The sequence below is a fragment of the Camellia sinensis genome, chromosome 3 (assembly GCF_055761805.1).
Source record: "Camellia sinensis isolate YWXY chromosome 3, ASM5576180v1, whole genome shotgun sequence".
Classification (NCBI taxonomy): domain Eukaryota; kingdom Viridiplantae; phylum Streptophyta; class Magnoliopsida; order Ericales; family Theaceae; genus Camellia; species Camellia sinensis.
Window position 1 is genome coordinate 48,064,447 of NC_138963.1, and position 15,561 is coordinate 48,080,007.

Consider the following 15,561-nt stretch of genomic DNA (forward strand, 5'->3'; position numbering starts at 1 on the left):
TTTTTTAGCTATTGTTAGAGTAGTGGCCTACCTGATATAATACTTCTCCTATTATTGTATTTGTAATTAGTACTCTTAAAAAAAAAAAAAAAATAGTGAAACGCCACCATAGTATATGCTATGAACCATAAAAATTTATTTTGATTTTTATTCCGAAATAAATTATATGATGTGAATTTAAAATTAATGGGATATGAGTCAGATTTAAAATAATTATAATACATGGATGTATTTTTTTAAGTAATATTTTTAAGTTTGTAGCATTGTTATAATAATTATTCCAAATAGAGCTAAACGTAGTGCAGAAAGTCTTCCATATTCTTTTCCGATCTCATCTCTCTATTTGTATGGTAGAAGATAACTATTACATGACACACGCTCTCTCTTTTCAAACACAAGCACAAGGATGAGACATGAAAACATACCTCGATGTCATCATCTACTTCAACTTATGAGAGTATTTCATGCAAACTTCTCCAACCCAAGCCGGAAACTTGATGTAAGTTTTACATAATGGGATTATTTGGTGTAGTTTATTTGAATTGTTAATAGTCTTTTTTTATTTTATTTTATTTTTTTAACAATCTGTGTTAGTTTGTTTGGTGTACGTTTTGCAAATTTATTAAGCATAAATAATTTAAATAAGCTGGAAAAACTTATTTCTAAAAGCTGAATGATAGATAATTTTGACTTTTTAGATTATCTACTTTTGATTTGCAATGGACAACACCCAAGAACACTGTTACAGGTGTAGATTTAGAGTTCTGCTTCTCCAATAGTTGGATGTTTCTTGCTTAGATTTACTTCAAAAGAAAAATGATAAAGGAGACAGAAATGGACACGGAATTCATATAGACCCCCATGATTATATATCTATATATATATATTATCAGAACCATGTCTTAGGCAATGTCCTTTTGGTCCAGTCCATGAGTGTAAAATTCAAAGATTAAGTGCCATTCCTAATCTCTTGATCCCGGAAAATGGGGGTATGGACAAGAGTCGAACTTGAGTTAATACCTTAGGGGTTGTGACATTGGAAAAGTCTATTGTCCCTGTCCCAAAAATAAAGGGGAAAGATTAGAATTTTACATCAATGGCCTTTGATTTGAAATTCTGTGTAAATTTCTGGTTTTATTTTCTGAATTTGTAGACTCACTGTACAATATTTGTTAATAGGTCCAAGTGAATTCTGTGTCTACATTTTGTATTCTGCTTATGTGTTCTATAATAATAGAAAAGAAGGGAAATTAATATATGTATTTTGTGATATTTTTTGCGACTAGGAGGCTTGAGCTTTGATCCAAGTCAGAAGATGATACACGCACGCACGTGATCATAAAAGAAACTCTACATAAATCAGAAAGTATCCACTTGGGAAAAAAAAAGGTTGCATTTCAGCTCTTCTGGATGCAAAAATTGCCAATTATGATGATGCATGCAGGTACTTCTGTAATTTAAGTAATTATGATTATTATTATTATCATTGTTTTTCAATGATAAGTGAATTATATTTAGACTGTATTTGGTTCATGAATTTAGAAAGAGAAAAAAGAAAACAGTAGATAAAATATGAATGAAATATAGTTATATTCACTGATAAAATTGATTTTTACCAGCATTTTAGAAACGTCGCTAAACCTATCAAAAACGCTGGTAAAACATTTTAGTGGCGTTTATAGAAAGCGCTGATAACGTGACTGTCGCTATACGTTAGCGACATTTAGAAACATTGTGCTAACATTTTTAGCGATGTTTTGCCACAAGCGGATGACGTATAATGCCTTTTTTTATTTAAATTCTGCTAAAAACAATCTTCCCACAACTTTCTGTGAGAATTCCTTTGCACCAAAAAAAGAAGAAAAATTTCAAAAAAATTTCATAAAACCAAATCATATCACCAAATGAAAAAATATGAACGATTTATTCAACTAGAAAAATCAAAATTCAAATTACACAATTCCCAATAAAACTAATACACTTGAATCATTTTAGCATTCAAAATAAATTGGCCAATTATGACATAAATATAAAAATAACAGGGTTCAGTGAATATATCCGATTCATTGCTAATTTCATATGAGTAGTGCTATACAAACAAATTTTCCAAACAAATTTTCCTTACAAACTGATGTGTCACTTAGAATATTAATAAGTTGGGCCTCATTTTACATTCTAAAGTTGTATCACTCCATACCACATCAGTTTATAAGAAAAGTTTGTAAAATTATTTTTGTTTGTATAGCATTTTCCATTTCATACATTATTCATTGCAAACTTCATGGGAATGACATTATACTCAAAGCAGCGTCGACGTTGACTTTTTCGGAGTTCAAAATAAATTTTCAAAGCAGAACTTTTCATATATATATTTTTTAAAAAATAATTATGTGCCTAATTTTTATTTTTTTTTTGGGTATTTCGTAAAAAAGTTACTTTCAATATATATCTATTAAAATTTACTTAACTGTTAAAAATAATCTAAACTAAAGTATCAAATAAAAAATAAATAAATTGTAACAAACATCACTCAAATATCATTCTTCTGACATATTTAGCTATAAAATTATTAATCTAGTTCGCATAAACCAACTTATAAGCTAAGTCATTTTCGATGGATAAAATTGCTAATCCATTTAATCTTTCATTTCACATAGTTGAGTAAATGTAAGATTTAATTAACTTTAATTTGAAAAGAGTAATTGTAATATAATCAATCATATTATATATATATATATATATATATATATATATATTTTTTTTTTGAGCAACAAACAAATAAAATTTTATTAAAGTAAAGTAGGATACAACATGGCTTAGGAAATGTTAATGTATATATGTTATATATTCCTACATATATTAGGTATTGATTTCCTAGATATAGGTATTGTCATAGTTAGGTCTCTTATAGGATACTTTTTCTCATAGTTAGATTTCTAGTAAGATACTCGTTCTCAACCTATATATATAGGCCTTCTATTGTATAAGACATCATTCAATACAATTATTCAATACAATACATATTATTTACTCTCTCTCTCTCTCTACTATTCTAACATGGTATCAGAGTTATAGGTTAAGCTCTTGGTGTTTTTCGCCTTACCGGCGGGCGGCGGCCTTGCCTTGGCCGTCCCCCGGACCTTAACCTATTCTGCTATCATCTTTTCTTGTCAGTATCGTTTCGTGGAGATCTCTTTCTTTGTTCGTTGGTTTATTCCTATCCCAAATATCTCTATCATTTTTTTATTTTTTTTTACTCGTAATACATTTTTTTTTTCTCTACTCTATCTTTCTGTCTGCTTCAACCTTAAATTGGTTTCTATCTTCAAACCTATTTGAGTTTGAGAGGGGGGTATTATACTTATATCATGGTGAACATGGTTATACACCATGCAAACCACCTAAGCCGTCTCCTATGGCGCACAACTTAAGCCACCCCTTGTGGCACACCACCCAAGTCGTCGTTTGGCGCACCATCCAAGCCGCATCCTTTGGCGCACAATCCAAGCCGCACTCTCTGGCACACAACCCAAGCCGCCCCTCTCTGGCGCACAATCTAAGCCGCTTCTTCTGGCGCACAATCCAAGTTGCCCTCTCTTGGCGCACCACCAAACTTGCCCCTGGCGCACCATCCAAGCCGCCTCCTGGCGCACTCAGTCTTCTGTTGCTGTCATCGTTCAGCACCATATCATAAGTTATGTGTGTTCCACGGTTGTTGGTTCAACATCTAGTTCTCTACATCGGTCCGGCATGACTCCTCTAAACTTTCCCGACAATGATTCCAGTTAGCTCTTACATCGGTCCGACATGACCCCTTTAAAATGTCCTGACATTAATTCCGGTTAGCTCCTACAATGGTCTAGCATGACCCTTTAAACTGTCCCGACATTGATTCCGACTAGCCAATCTCTACAACGGTTCGGCATGACCTCGTAAACTGTCCTGACATTGATTTTGGTTAGCTCCTACATCGACCCGGCATGACCCCTTTAAACTGTCCGGGCATTAGTTTCAGCTAGTTTCTACAATGGTCCGACATGACCATAAACTGTCTCTCGGCGTTAATTCCAGCCAGTTTTTATATTGGTCCGGCACGACCTTAAATTGTCTTGGTATTAGTATTAGCCAGTTCCTACAATGGACTGACATGACCATAAATTGTCTCTCGGCTTTAGTTTCGGCCTCTGATCTATTGCAAGCAACCTTGCACTCCCGTTCGGATTTCGCAAATCTATTTTCCTTTTATTTTATTTAGTTATATTTCATGTTTTAGTTTCTCTCTCCAAACTCATGATGATTATCCTTCTTGAGTTTGAGGGGGAATGTTAATGTATATATGGTATATATTCCTACATATATTAGGTATTAATTTTCTAGATATATTATGTATTGCCATAGTATTGCCATAGTTAGGTCTTATAGGATACTTTTTCTCATAGTTAGATTTCTAGTGGGATGCTCTTTCTCAGCCTATATATACAGGCCTTCTATTGTATAGGACAACATTCAATACAATTATTCAATACAATACATATTATTTACTTTCTCTCTCTCTCTCTCTCTCTCTCTCTCTCTCTCTCTACTATTCTAACAGGGAAAAAGTTGCATCATTGTTAAAACTAAGCATCCCAATTATGTTGACACCCAAAATCAGACCAATCATGTGCATCTCCAAACCCCCAAAACGAGTTGGAGAGATTCCAACTCAAATAGAGCAAGAAACTCCCAAAGCCTTACATAGCACCTTATTGCCTTCTACCTGTACATTTTCTAATCTGTGAAATATTGAATAAAAAGTCATACATTTGGAAAATAACCATTCAATAATTTTAAACAATTCACCACATCAATAAATTTTTTGGTTTCTTCTAATAAAAAAAAAAGTATTAGTTTTAAATAATTTATCATATCAACTATCTATTAGTTTTAAATCATAACTGAATTTTGTTGAGGCCCTTTAAATTCTAGTGAGATTTTTTTTAGGCTAATATAATAATTAACAAAATTTTGGGGCTTTTTGTTTAATCAATTTTTTGGGAGCCAAAGCGACAGCTTCTCCTACTTGTGCCCAAAGCAGGCCTTGATTCGAAGTATGGTTTGATAACTCATCTTTTGTAAGTATGCAACATATATATGTATATTTTCTTATGTAAAAGTTTCTATGCAAGACTATCATGCAAGAGTATGCACATTCCAATATTTTTAAAAGTTAGCATATCATACAACTAAGGTATTAGGGAAAATTAAAAGGTAAAATATTCACGAAGTAAGATTTAAGGGCAAAGCTGAAAAGCAATTTATATAAAAGCTGCAATGCAACTAAGAAAATAAAAAACTTAGAGAGATAGGAAGAATGGTGGAAACCTTTACCACCGTTGTTAGAACCCTAACCCTAGGCCTTCTTAGTTCTCTATAAGGGAAATAATGAGGGATCGCAACCGCTGACAACAACTTGGATGTGAAAGCGAGTAGCGATTTCCGGAGTAGGTCAATTGAGATAGCCAATCAAAACCCTAACAAAATTGATCGGTGGATTGGGATCACCAATCAAAACCCTAACAACATTGGTTTATCTGCATCACAAGAATCGAAACTTTGATTGAATCGAGCATGCAGAAAGTGAAACTAGAATGATGTGGTATTGACATTTATACAAAGGCATATTGTACTAGAGTCTTTGTAGTTTACTTCTTCTATCAATTTGACTCTTGTAGTTTTACTTGCATCAATTTTATCCTTAAATTTTTTCACATGGTATCAATTTAGTTCAGTTAATAATGTATTTTTTAAAATTTTGAATTAAAATCAATGAGCAAAATAGTGAATTCACTCTCCATAAATGATTGAGGGTTACTGTCCAATTTGAAATAAGACATTCCCTTTTGAATTGATTGTTTTGCCTTGATTAATGTTCAATTTCTTAACAATTGTTATGAATTTGTCCATATTGACACAATGTGAAAGATTAGTTGATACAATTAGAGTTAAATGGACCAAATTAACGTAAGACGCAAATTAGAGTGATGATTGGTACAATTTGCCATTTATCAATTAAGTGTCGTGTTGATGATGGGGTGGTGTTTTGTTGAAAGTGTATATTCTTTCTAATAATTCTTTCTTCCATTTATCAATATGAATTATTTTTTTATTTTTATTTTTTTGGATCAGTATTTGGCAGTGCAATTATAATAAGAAAGAGAGTGATGACGCAGTTCTTTCCTCCAAGATGGAAGAAATTTTGGAACGAATGGGAGGTGCGAGGAATGGTTTTAATCAGCCTCACTACCCAAGTCCTTCTCGTCATTCTGGGCAATCGTCGAAAGCATACGGCAGGAATTCAGGTCAGAGTTGTTGTTTGGTCGGCTTACTTACTCGCCGACTCTGTGGCAACAATGGCAGCTGGCATACTGTCCAACCATCTTGGAAAAGTCAACGTGGATGGTTTTATTGATCCAAATGTGGAGATAACAGCATTCTGGGCGCCCTTAATGCTAGTTCACTTGGGTGGTACAGATGCCATTACTGCTTACTCCTTGGAAGACAATGAATTGTGGAGAAGGCACTCGTTTCAAGTAGTTATTCAATCTATGACCACAGTGTACATCTTTCTCATGGCCTGGACAGGCTCTCTTCTTTCCATACTCTTCATTCTCATGTTTGTTGTGGGGCTATTCAAGTACTGTGAAAGAGTTAGTGTCCTCTACTTGTCAACCGATAACAATTTTAGAGACTCCATTCAGGATATCACTACCAATGAATCCAAAATAATGAAGGAATGCAAACTTAAAGAGCTAGAGGGGTACCATGTCACAACACATCAGGTGCTTGAGGTTGATCAGTCTATTCCTAATGTTGAAAATGAACTCCTTACGGCCTTTGGATTCCTTGACATGGTCAAGCGTCTCTTCGCAGATCTCATAATTGGCATCCGAGATGGGCATACAAGTCGGTCAATCTTTGACAAGATATCACCCGAAAAGGCATTCAAGATAATTGAGATTGAACTCGGGATTATATACGATTTGCGGTTCACAAAGGCTAAGGTTATCTACTCTAATTTGGGGATCTCCCTAAGAATTGTTGGAATCATTCTAACCTTTCTTGTATTGATGATGGTATCTTTGAGTGAGGTCAAACTGGTCAGAGAGAAATTTCATGAACAGCACCACCGCCGCCACTCCAAAATCGACTTTACCATAACTCTGATATTGTTGTCGGTCGCCCTTCTTGTAGAGTTATGGGCATTCAAGCAACTACTTGTCTCTGACCAAACAACTCATTGGTTAATTAAGCATGAGAAAACCATCATCTCACGAGCCATCAAGTGTATTTTACCATCTTGCGAGTCATCAATCAAAACAAAACGCAGGTGGTCATATTCGATGAAACAGTATAGCTTGCTAAACTTTTCCATGAGATTAAAAAAAAAACCTCTGCCCTGCCGTAAAATCCTGAAAATGTTACGCGTTGATAAAGCTCTAGAGATTCAACTATGCAAGACTAGCCCCGTATCAGTGGGCGAACTCTTAAGAGAGAGAGTCTTCACAGCGATGAACGTAACTGTTAAAAATTGGTTGGGAAAGCATAGCTATGACACAGATCTTAAAGCTTTGTACGGCCGTAGGGGATGCCGAGCACTTGAAGACAGACAGTCTCTTGACGACGGACAGTGTCCTGATCTGAAATGGAGTATTGTCGATTTGGAGTTTGACCAGAGCATTCTTGTTTGGCACCTTGCTACAGAAATCTTGTACGACCAAGATTTTGGAGGCTATAATGATCTGGACAAAGAACTTGAAAAAGGCAACTGGCTGTCACAATATATGCTATACCTCTTAGTCGAGCATCCTTATATGTTGCCACTTGGGATGGGGCACATCAAGTTCCAGGACATTTATTATGAGCTCGGGGACATCATTGAAGAACAGTTGAAAGCCAACAAAAACACAAAAATATCTGAGCTGTTGATTTCGAAAGGTAGCAACCATGAGAAGCTGTTTATTAGCAATTATAAAGACACCAAACTTGGGGGCAGAAGCAATTTATTGATATTGCATGGGTGTAAGCTTGCATCACAACTTAAAGCTATTGGCGATACAGGCACTAGATGGCGCTTCATTGTTGACATTTGGATTGAAATGCTAGGTCATGCGGCTAGCCAATGCAGAGGAAGATATCATGCTCAGCAGTTGAGACGTGGAGGCGAGTTTCTCACTCATGTTTGGCTTCTCATGGCACATTTTGGCTTGAATGATCTCTTCCAGGTACGACGTGGTGGCACAATAACTGATGCCATTCTTATGTAAAAAATAATGAGTCTTAAATGTATGCATAATATTGCAAACATCTTATTGATCAAAATAAATTGACGGATTGCCTATAGTATTTCGTTATTTATGTATGTACTCATTGGGAGCCCCAGAGCCGTGACACAGTTTTTTTTTTTTTTTTTTTTGATCGGAAGAGAAATCCATTAAAGATGAGCCAAAACGGCACTTACAAAAGAGTCCATGCTTACAAGTAGAACTTATCCAAATCAAAGGAAAAATGAGCAAATAAATACATAAGCAAAGCTAAATACAGTTTGATGCAGGAAAATTGAGCTTCTTCTTCTTGGGATTCATTTTGACATTTTAAAATTGAAGCAATTGAAATTTGATTGTTCCATAATGTTTCTTCATATTGTCCGCTCTTGGAAGAATTGTACTCACACACAGACACACACACACAAAATTCTAACAAAGGTTGAGTTTTTAAATTTGTCACTCTATACTAATGGGGGATTGTTTTCCCGACTTTCTATCCTTGAGAGATTCATACCATTCACCATTTCTCTTTTCCTTTCTTTTTTTTAACTAAAAATTATCTTGAAAAGTACACAAAAATAAAGTATTTAGTGTAAATTTAAATTTAATGTGATATGTGTCAAACTTAAAATAAATTTGATCTAGCCAGTTTATTTTTTAAATATATATATAAATATATATATTTTGATATGAAATATTTGGACTCTAGTAAATTATTCATCACTTTTTTTCTTGCTCTTCCTCTTCCACCATATACATTTATATACATATGTAAATGGAGGGTGCAAATGTGATCATTTTACATTTAATATCTAATCTTTGGGTGATTTGATTATGAGGGTGATGAATTGAATTTGAAAACTGATTTAGTAGTTATTTATCGAATGTGGATTTTTAAATTTATTAAATTGTAATTTTGAAAAAGACAGTAAGTTCATAAATTCAATTTTAAATTTTCTTTGTTCAAAGGTCTAACCTCTCTAAAATATTTGGTTCATAAAGACAAACTCCTGCACAATGACTAAACTATCCATATATATATATATATATATATATACTAGTGAGTGATGCCATGATCTTCCTTTATGTTCGCCATACCTCCATTCTCTATGGCGCAAAAGCTTGATGAGCATTTGCCGGAGAAGATGATCAAGATAGGTGTAGACACCCCATTTTTGATTGACCTTAAGACTCAGACGTCACCAGTTGAGCACTTGGTGATATTGCATAATGTGCTTGTTCAGAAGTTTCAAAGTCGCGGCCGTGAGCCCTGCCTTCGGGCTTCCGAACCCTTTTCTGTGCCTTGTCTCGGTTTGCGAACCAGACTCGGTTTTCCCTGTTTCTTTTCCTGAGGGGAGGGAGAGGTCCTGTAGACCATCTCTCAATGTCCGTAGGCTACATTTGGTGGCCGTAGGCCATTTTGCCCATTTCGGAGCCCGGTTCCCGGTTTTCGGAGCCGTCAGGCCGTGTGCCTCGGTTCGGGACCGCTTAACCATCTCCTATTGCTCTGACTTTTGGCATACATCTTATTTCATCCCTTTTGAGGGACACTGGGGGCTAAGAAACCCACTTCGAGGTCGAATACCATTTTCGGTGCTTAACAGCCCATTTTCGGGACCCCGAACTGCGTGTTTTGGCCCCGGAACATTCGTTTTGCAACGGTTTTCGTTCATTTTCGGCAGGTACCTCTGTTTTATCACTAGGAAGGTCACTGAAGGGTGGGAGGCCAGCAATTGTTGCAACAACCAGTTATCTCTCTTCCGGAGCCTCTCGGCGCCCGTTTTTCGCACTTCTGGGCTAATGTTGAATACCTTGGAGCTAGTGTTGCCAACTTTCAACCACATATCTGTGATCTACACATCTGAGAGGCCCCTAAAAGTTGGTGGCCGGCCATTAAGGTCACCTGACCCTTTTGACCCCTTTCTTCCGGGCTAATGTTGAACCCCTTGGACCATTTTTCTTGAACTTTGAACCACATATCTGTGATGTACACACATGAGAGGCCCCTAAAAGTTCATGGCCGGCCAGTAAGTCAACTTGACCCTTTTGACCCCCTCTTTCCGAGCCATTGTTGAACCCCTTGGGCCCACTTTCTTGGAATTTCAACCACATGGTTGTGTTGTACACATATAGGGGTACCTCTCCAATAGCTGGCCGGCCAGAAAATCACCTTGACCCTTTTGACCCCTAGCCGGCCGGCTAGGGGGTGTGGCCGGCCGGCCACCTCCAGCAAAAGTAAGAGGCCGGCCTGCTTCCTTGCACTGTGTACTTTACAGCTGTGGGGCAATATCCCCCAGATTTTTCCTGTATCCGGGGGATATTTTGTGGGGAAGTTTTGCTCTCCTTCTCCCCCACCTTTACACCCCCTTTTTGATCCATATAACCAGCTGGTGGCCTTCTCTTCAAGGGTTAGAAAATTTACTCTTCAAGCTTCCATAGCCAACTCCATCTTCTTCCTTCTCAACTCTTCAAAAAACCCTAACTCCCTAATCATCATTCCTTCTACACCACCAAGCTCTACCACCACCATCTCATTTCCAGCAACAAGGAAGGATTCTTGAAGGCTAAAGAAGCTGCAAATCCATCCAAAAGGCAACAAAAGTTTGAATCTTCAAGGGTAAGTAACACTTTTACCCTTTTGACCATTTTTCTTGATCTATTTCTAAACCCCACTTCTTTTTGGTTTCAAGCTTCGGCCCTAACTGAAAAGGGCCATATTTTGAGCTCATCTTCACTTCTCATTAAGGGCTCAACCCTGTTTGAGCCCTCCATAATATACTTGCTTCATTGATCATCTTGTATGTCATGATTTTGCATGCTATTTTTGGCCCATGAGCAATCTGTTTTTGAGCATGTTATAAACTGATATAAGGCTTATTTTGAGCCTCTCTTCAACATTGGAGAAGGGCTCAACATTGTTTGGTGTTTCCATGTGTCACTTGTAGTTATATCCCCTATTTGGCCCCATTTTTGCATAAATTGATAGCCCTCTTTTCTTCTGTTTTTGGCTCTTGGTCCGAACTAAAAGTGGCCTTATTTTGGCCTATACTTCATGTTTCATTCACACTTTTTTTCTGTTTGGTGATTATTTTATATACTTCATGTTATAGCACCTTTTGAGCCTTGTTTTGCATCACATTTTTAGCATGTTTGTATACTGATTTGAGGTCTGCCATATACTGTAAATGTTCATATTTTTGGTTCATCTTCAGTGTTGTAGAAGGAAATTTTTCAGTTTGAGTTTTTCTTATACCACTTGCTTCATTACCCCTCTTTTGGCCCCTATTCTTGCATGCTATTTTTCCCCTACCTATACTTGCTGTTTGGCCATGTTTATAACTGTGAAAGTGCATATTTTTGGACTGTCTAGCTTCTGTCTTTGCATTGCATGTCCATATTGTGCATGTTTGGCATAGCTATAGGCCATTTCGGGTGCCTAATGTTGCATTTCGGGACATTTCCTTGCATTCCATGTCATTTCGCTTCATTTCGGGACTGTTTTCCCCCATATTTTAGTACTGAAATTCCATTAGTATGCTTGCATATCATTTTTGCCATATTTCATCACATTTTAGCATCGCCTCGATTTGCGTGCCAGTGTGCACGCATTTCGAGGCACTTCATTTTTTGCCATCGGCATCTTATGTGAGTGCGGCTGAGGCTCACTCATGTTAGTATAAGTCCATATCATGTTTTCATGTCATTCGCATCGTTATAGCATCGTCTCGGTTTGCGTGCCAATGTGCAGGCATTTCGAGGCACTTCATTTTCTGCCATCGGCATCTTATGTGAGTGCGGCTGAGGCTCACTCATGTTAGTATAAGTCCATATCATGTTTTCATGTCATTCGCATCGTTTTAGCATCGTCTCGGTTTGCGTGCCAGTGTGCACGCATTTCGAGGCACTTCATTTTCTGCCATCGGCATCTCATGTGAGTGCGGCTGAGGCTCACTTATGTTAGTATAAGTCCATTTGTCATTTTCACATATCATCGCCTCGGTTTGCGTGCCCGCGTGCACGCATTTCGAGACTCATATCATCGCCTCGATTTACGTGCCCGCGTGCATGCATTTCGAGACACATATCATCGCCTCGGTTTGCGTGCCCGCATGCACGCATTTCGAGACACATATCATCACCTCGGTTTGCGTGCCCGCATGCACGTATTTCGAGACACATATCATCGCCTCGATTTGCGTGCCCGCGTGCACGTATTTCGAGACACATATCATCGCTTCGGTTTGCGTGCCCGCATGCACGCATTTCGAGACACATATCATCGCCTTGGTTTGCATGCCCGCGTGCACGCATTTCGAGACACATATCATCGCCTCGATTTGCGTGCCCGCGTGCACGTATTTCGAGACACATATCATCGTCTCGGTTTGCGTGCCCGTGTGCACGCATTTCGAGGCACCTCATTTTCATAGCATTTTACCATCGCCTCGGTTTGCGTGCCCGTGTGCACGCATTTCGAGCACCTCATTTTCATCATTCTCGTATTCTCTCGGTTTGCGTGCCCGCGTGCACGCACTTCGAGGCATCTCACTTTCATAGCATGGTGTATGTTTGGATTGTATCTTAGTCGCATTTCATGCATATCATGCATATTGCATCGTGTCCGGAATAGGAATTAGTCCGGGCACGGGAAACGAGGTACATTTCGTACTCCGAGTGACGGAATGTGTCTCAATTCCCCAGTCACCGACACTCCGGATTATCCATGAGGGGGTTAGGTTTTAGCTGTAGTTTCATGTGCATTCATCCTATATTGAGTTGTGCATTTTGACTCCTCGGCCATCATGCCTCGGTATGCGTGATTGGTGGCACGAGGATCGAGACATGCATATATTTGTGCAAATACATTGCTATGCCCCTTTCCTGCTCTCTGTTGCAGCAAAACGAAGAATCAGCAACTTTTTGGGCTCGGCACGCATTTCAAGAACAGGTGTAAACAGAGGCTAATTGGGGCATTCCGGTGGATTTCCGCGCAAGACAATCCGGACATGCATCATCCATCAGAAGCAAGGCAGTCCCTGGCGTGCACGCCAGTTTTACTTGTTTTCTTAGTTAATTCATTAATTAATTAGGATCTTGTAATATTTTTGGACTGTAATATTCTTTTATTTGGGACTGTATTATTTATTCGGACCCTCTGTGCGAGGGCATAACTGTAATAAGTGTGCGTGTGTGTGATGTATGTCTTCCAACCCCACGTCTTTCTCCCTTTTATTTATCCGCTTTTGATGGTTAGATTAGGGCATATTTCAATTAGCATACAGTATGATAGCATGTTTGCATTCATTCATCTGTTTTGCATGCATCGGGCTCGGCGCATCATACTAACTGCATTGTACTTTCAATTCCAAATTGAATACATGTTAGCTGTAGCATTCCATATGCCATGTTTAGAATAGCCGAGCCTGCTATAGTTGCATTTTGCATGTGTTGCATTAGGCATTTCTGTATACTTAGGGTCATGCATGATTTCTAATACAGTTTTTGTTTTGGCTTGGAGTACTCGGTAAGTTCTATGCTTTAGCATCCTTGCATGCGTGTGAGTGAATGCCATGAATAGCATGCTTACCATGAGGCTATGTGCTTATGTGATATAACTGCCTGAATGCCTGTGGGTGAAGGTCGGGTTGTTTAAATTGGAACAAATCATTGACTGTGAGTTTTAAGCCCACTAGATAGTGGCAAAACCATCTTTTCCAAAAGCCCACCTGAGGGTGGCAAATCCGTGTCTTAGCCTACCTGCGGGTAGCACCATCAAACCATTTTCAAATAAACAAGCATGAAATGTTTTGTTCCAATTCGGACGACCCAGTCTATATTTATATGCTGCGAGCATCACATAGTAACCTAGGCTAATAACCGGAATAAGAACATACAATGTTTTCAAAAATTGATATCATGGTTAGTAGAGGCCGGTCTTTGACCGGGCGAGCGGGGGTGCTCATGAAGTGACCTTCCCCAATCGTACCCAAGTTCCCGAGCCGAGGCAACTTTGGTGATGACGGACACGTGGCCTTTGGCACCGAGTCAGGGTTTCCTAAATTTCCCATTAAAAAATATTTAGGTGGCGACTCTGTATCTGGCAAAGCAGTCCATGTTTGGCACTTCTTTCAAAAATCTGTTTTTCTCAAAACGATTTGCCGGATTTGGACTCTTTGGTTCAGACTTAGAACCGTGACTACAAAAGTCGAGTCCGAGCTGTAGCGAGGTCCCCCGCGGGCTTGTTACAGTTTCTGGCGACTCTGCTGGGGATTTAGAGAGCTTGACTCGAACTCATGATATCTGTTTTTGACTACACTTGTGTGTTTCTTTGCATTGCATTTGCATTGGTGCGCCTAGGACACCGTGTTTGCCATCTGCTATTCCTGAACGGTTTGCCAGAGGCTTGTCTTGTCAAGGCATGACTAAAAGGCTGACCGGTTGTGGGCTCTGCCAGTATGGGAACACAAACCCCGGTTTTACCGGGGCACCCTCTTTGACCATTCGACCTAGTGCATATTCGGATCCATAGTGACCATTCCAAATTAGGACAGGTTGCTTACCCGTTTATAGGTTGTTTGAAACCGCTGTGTGCGTAATGAAACCCTAGTTCCTGACACAATAGGACAGGGAAACCCTACCCCAACATAAGGGTGTTTTGGCTCTCACTTATCTGTTATGTGCTTTAGAGTGCGTCTCTACAGGAATGCATGTATCAGTATATGAGTTTGGGCATCAAGTCTGCGGGCTTCAGTTCAGAATTGTCAGTATCAGGCCTGCGGGCATCAGATCAGTATATGAGTTTAGGTATCAAGCCTGCGGGCTACGGTTCAGTATTGACAGTATCAGGCCTGCGGGCATCAGTTCAGTATTGTCGACATCAGGCCTGCGGGCATCAGTTTAGGTATTACGGGTATCAAGCCTGCGGGCATCAGCCAGTATTTGAGGATTGGTTATCTGCGGATATCAGATTCTGTTTCAGGGAACAGTGATACAGGGATAATAATCAGTGTTTAAGGACAGTGTGTATTTCAGCTTATTGACTGTGTGTTGATTACGCCCGACTGTGTGTCTTGCATTTTATTTTAAGCTGTTATGCTGTCCGTTTATCTGTTTATTTATTTCCTTTTCGCTTTATTTATCTTTTGCTAGGTCAGTTTTAGCACGATTGCTTCCAACCCAACAGGCATTCCCCAAGCACCTTGGACACGAGGTTGTCGACTCCACCGATCTGAGGATCTAATCGACGGACAGCCAG

The 15,561-nt window shown here is 38.7% G+C and overlaps 1 protein-coding gene across 2 annotated transcripts; it reads left to right on the forward strand.

Annotated features, from left to right (window-relative positions):
• The first annotated feature begins 251 nt into the window (after positions 1-251).
• On the forward strand, positions 252-8,393 carry LOC114310382 (uncharacterized). 2 transcript variants are annotated; one of them, XM_028256355.2, is made up of 3 exons: positions 252-499; positions 1,290-1,444; positions 6,169-8,393. In XM_028256355.2, the coding sequence occupies exons 2-3, from the start codon at positions 1,411-1,413 to the stop codon at positions 8,304-8,306; spliced, it is 2,172 nt and encodes a 723-aa protein (XP_028112156.2). In that variant the 5' UTR covers positions 252-499; positions 1,290-1,410; the 3' UTR covers positions 8,307-8,393. The 2 variants fall into 2 exon arrangements, with proteins under 2 accessions (XP_028112156.2, XP_028112155.2); XM_028256354.2 differs by having other exon boundaries at positions 278-499; positions 1,287-1,444.
• Positions 8,394-15,561: the final 7,168 nt, after the last annotated feature.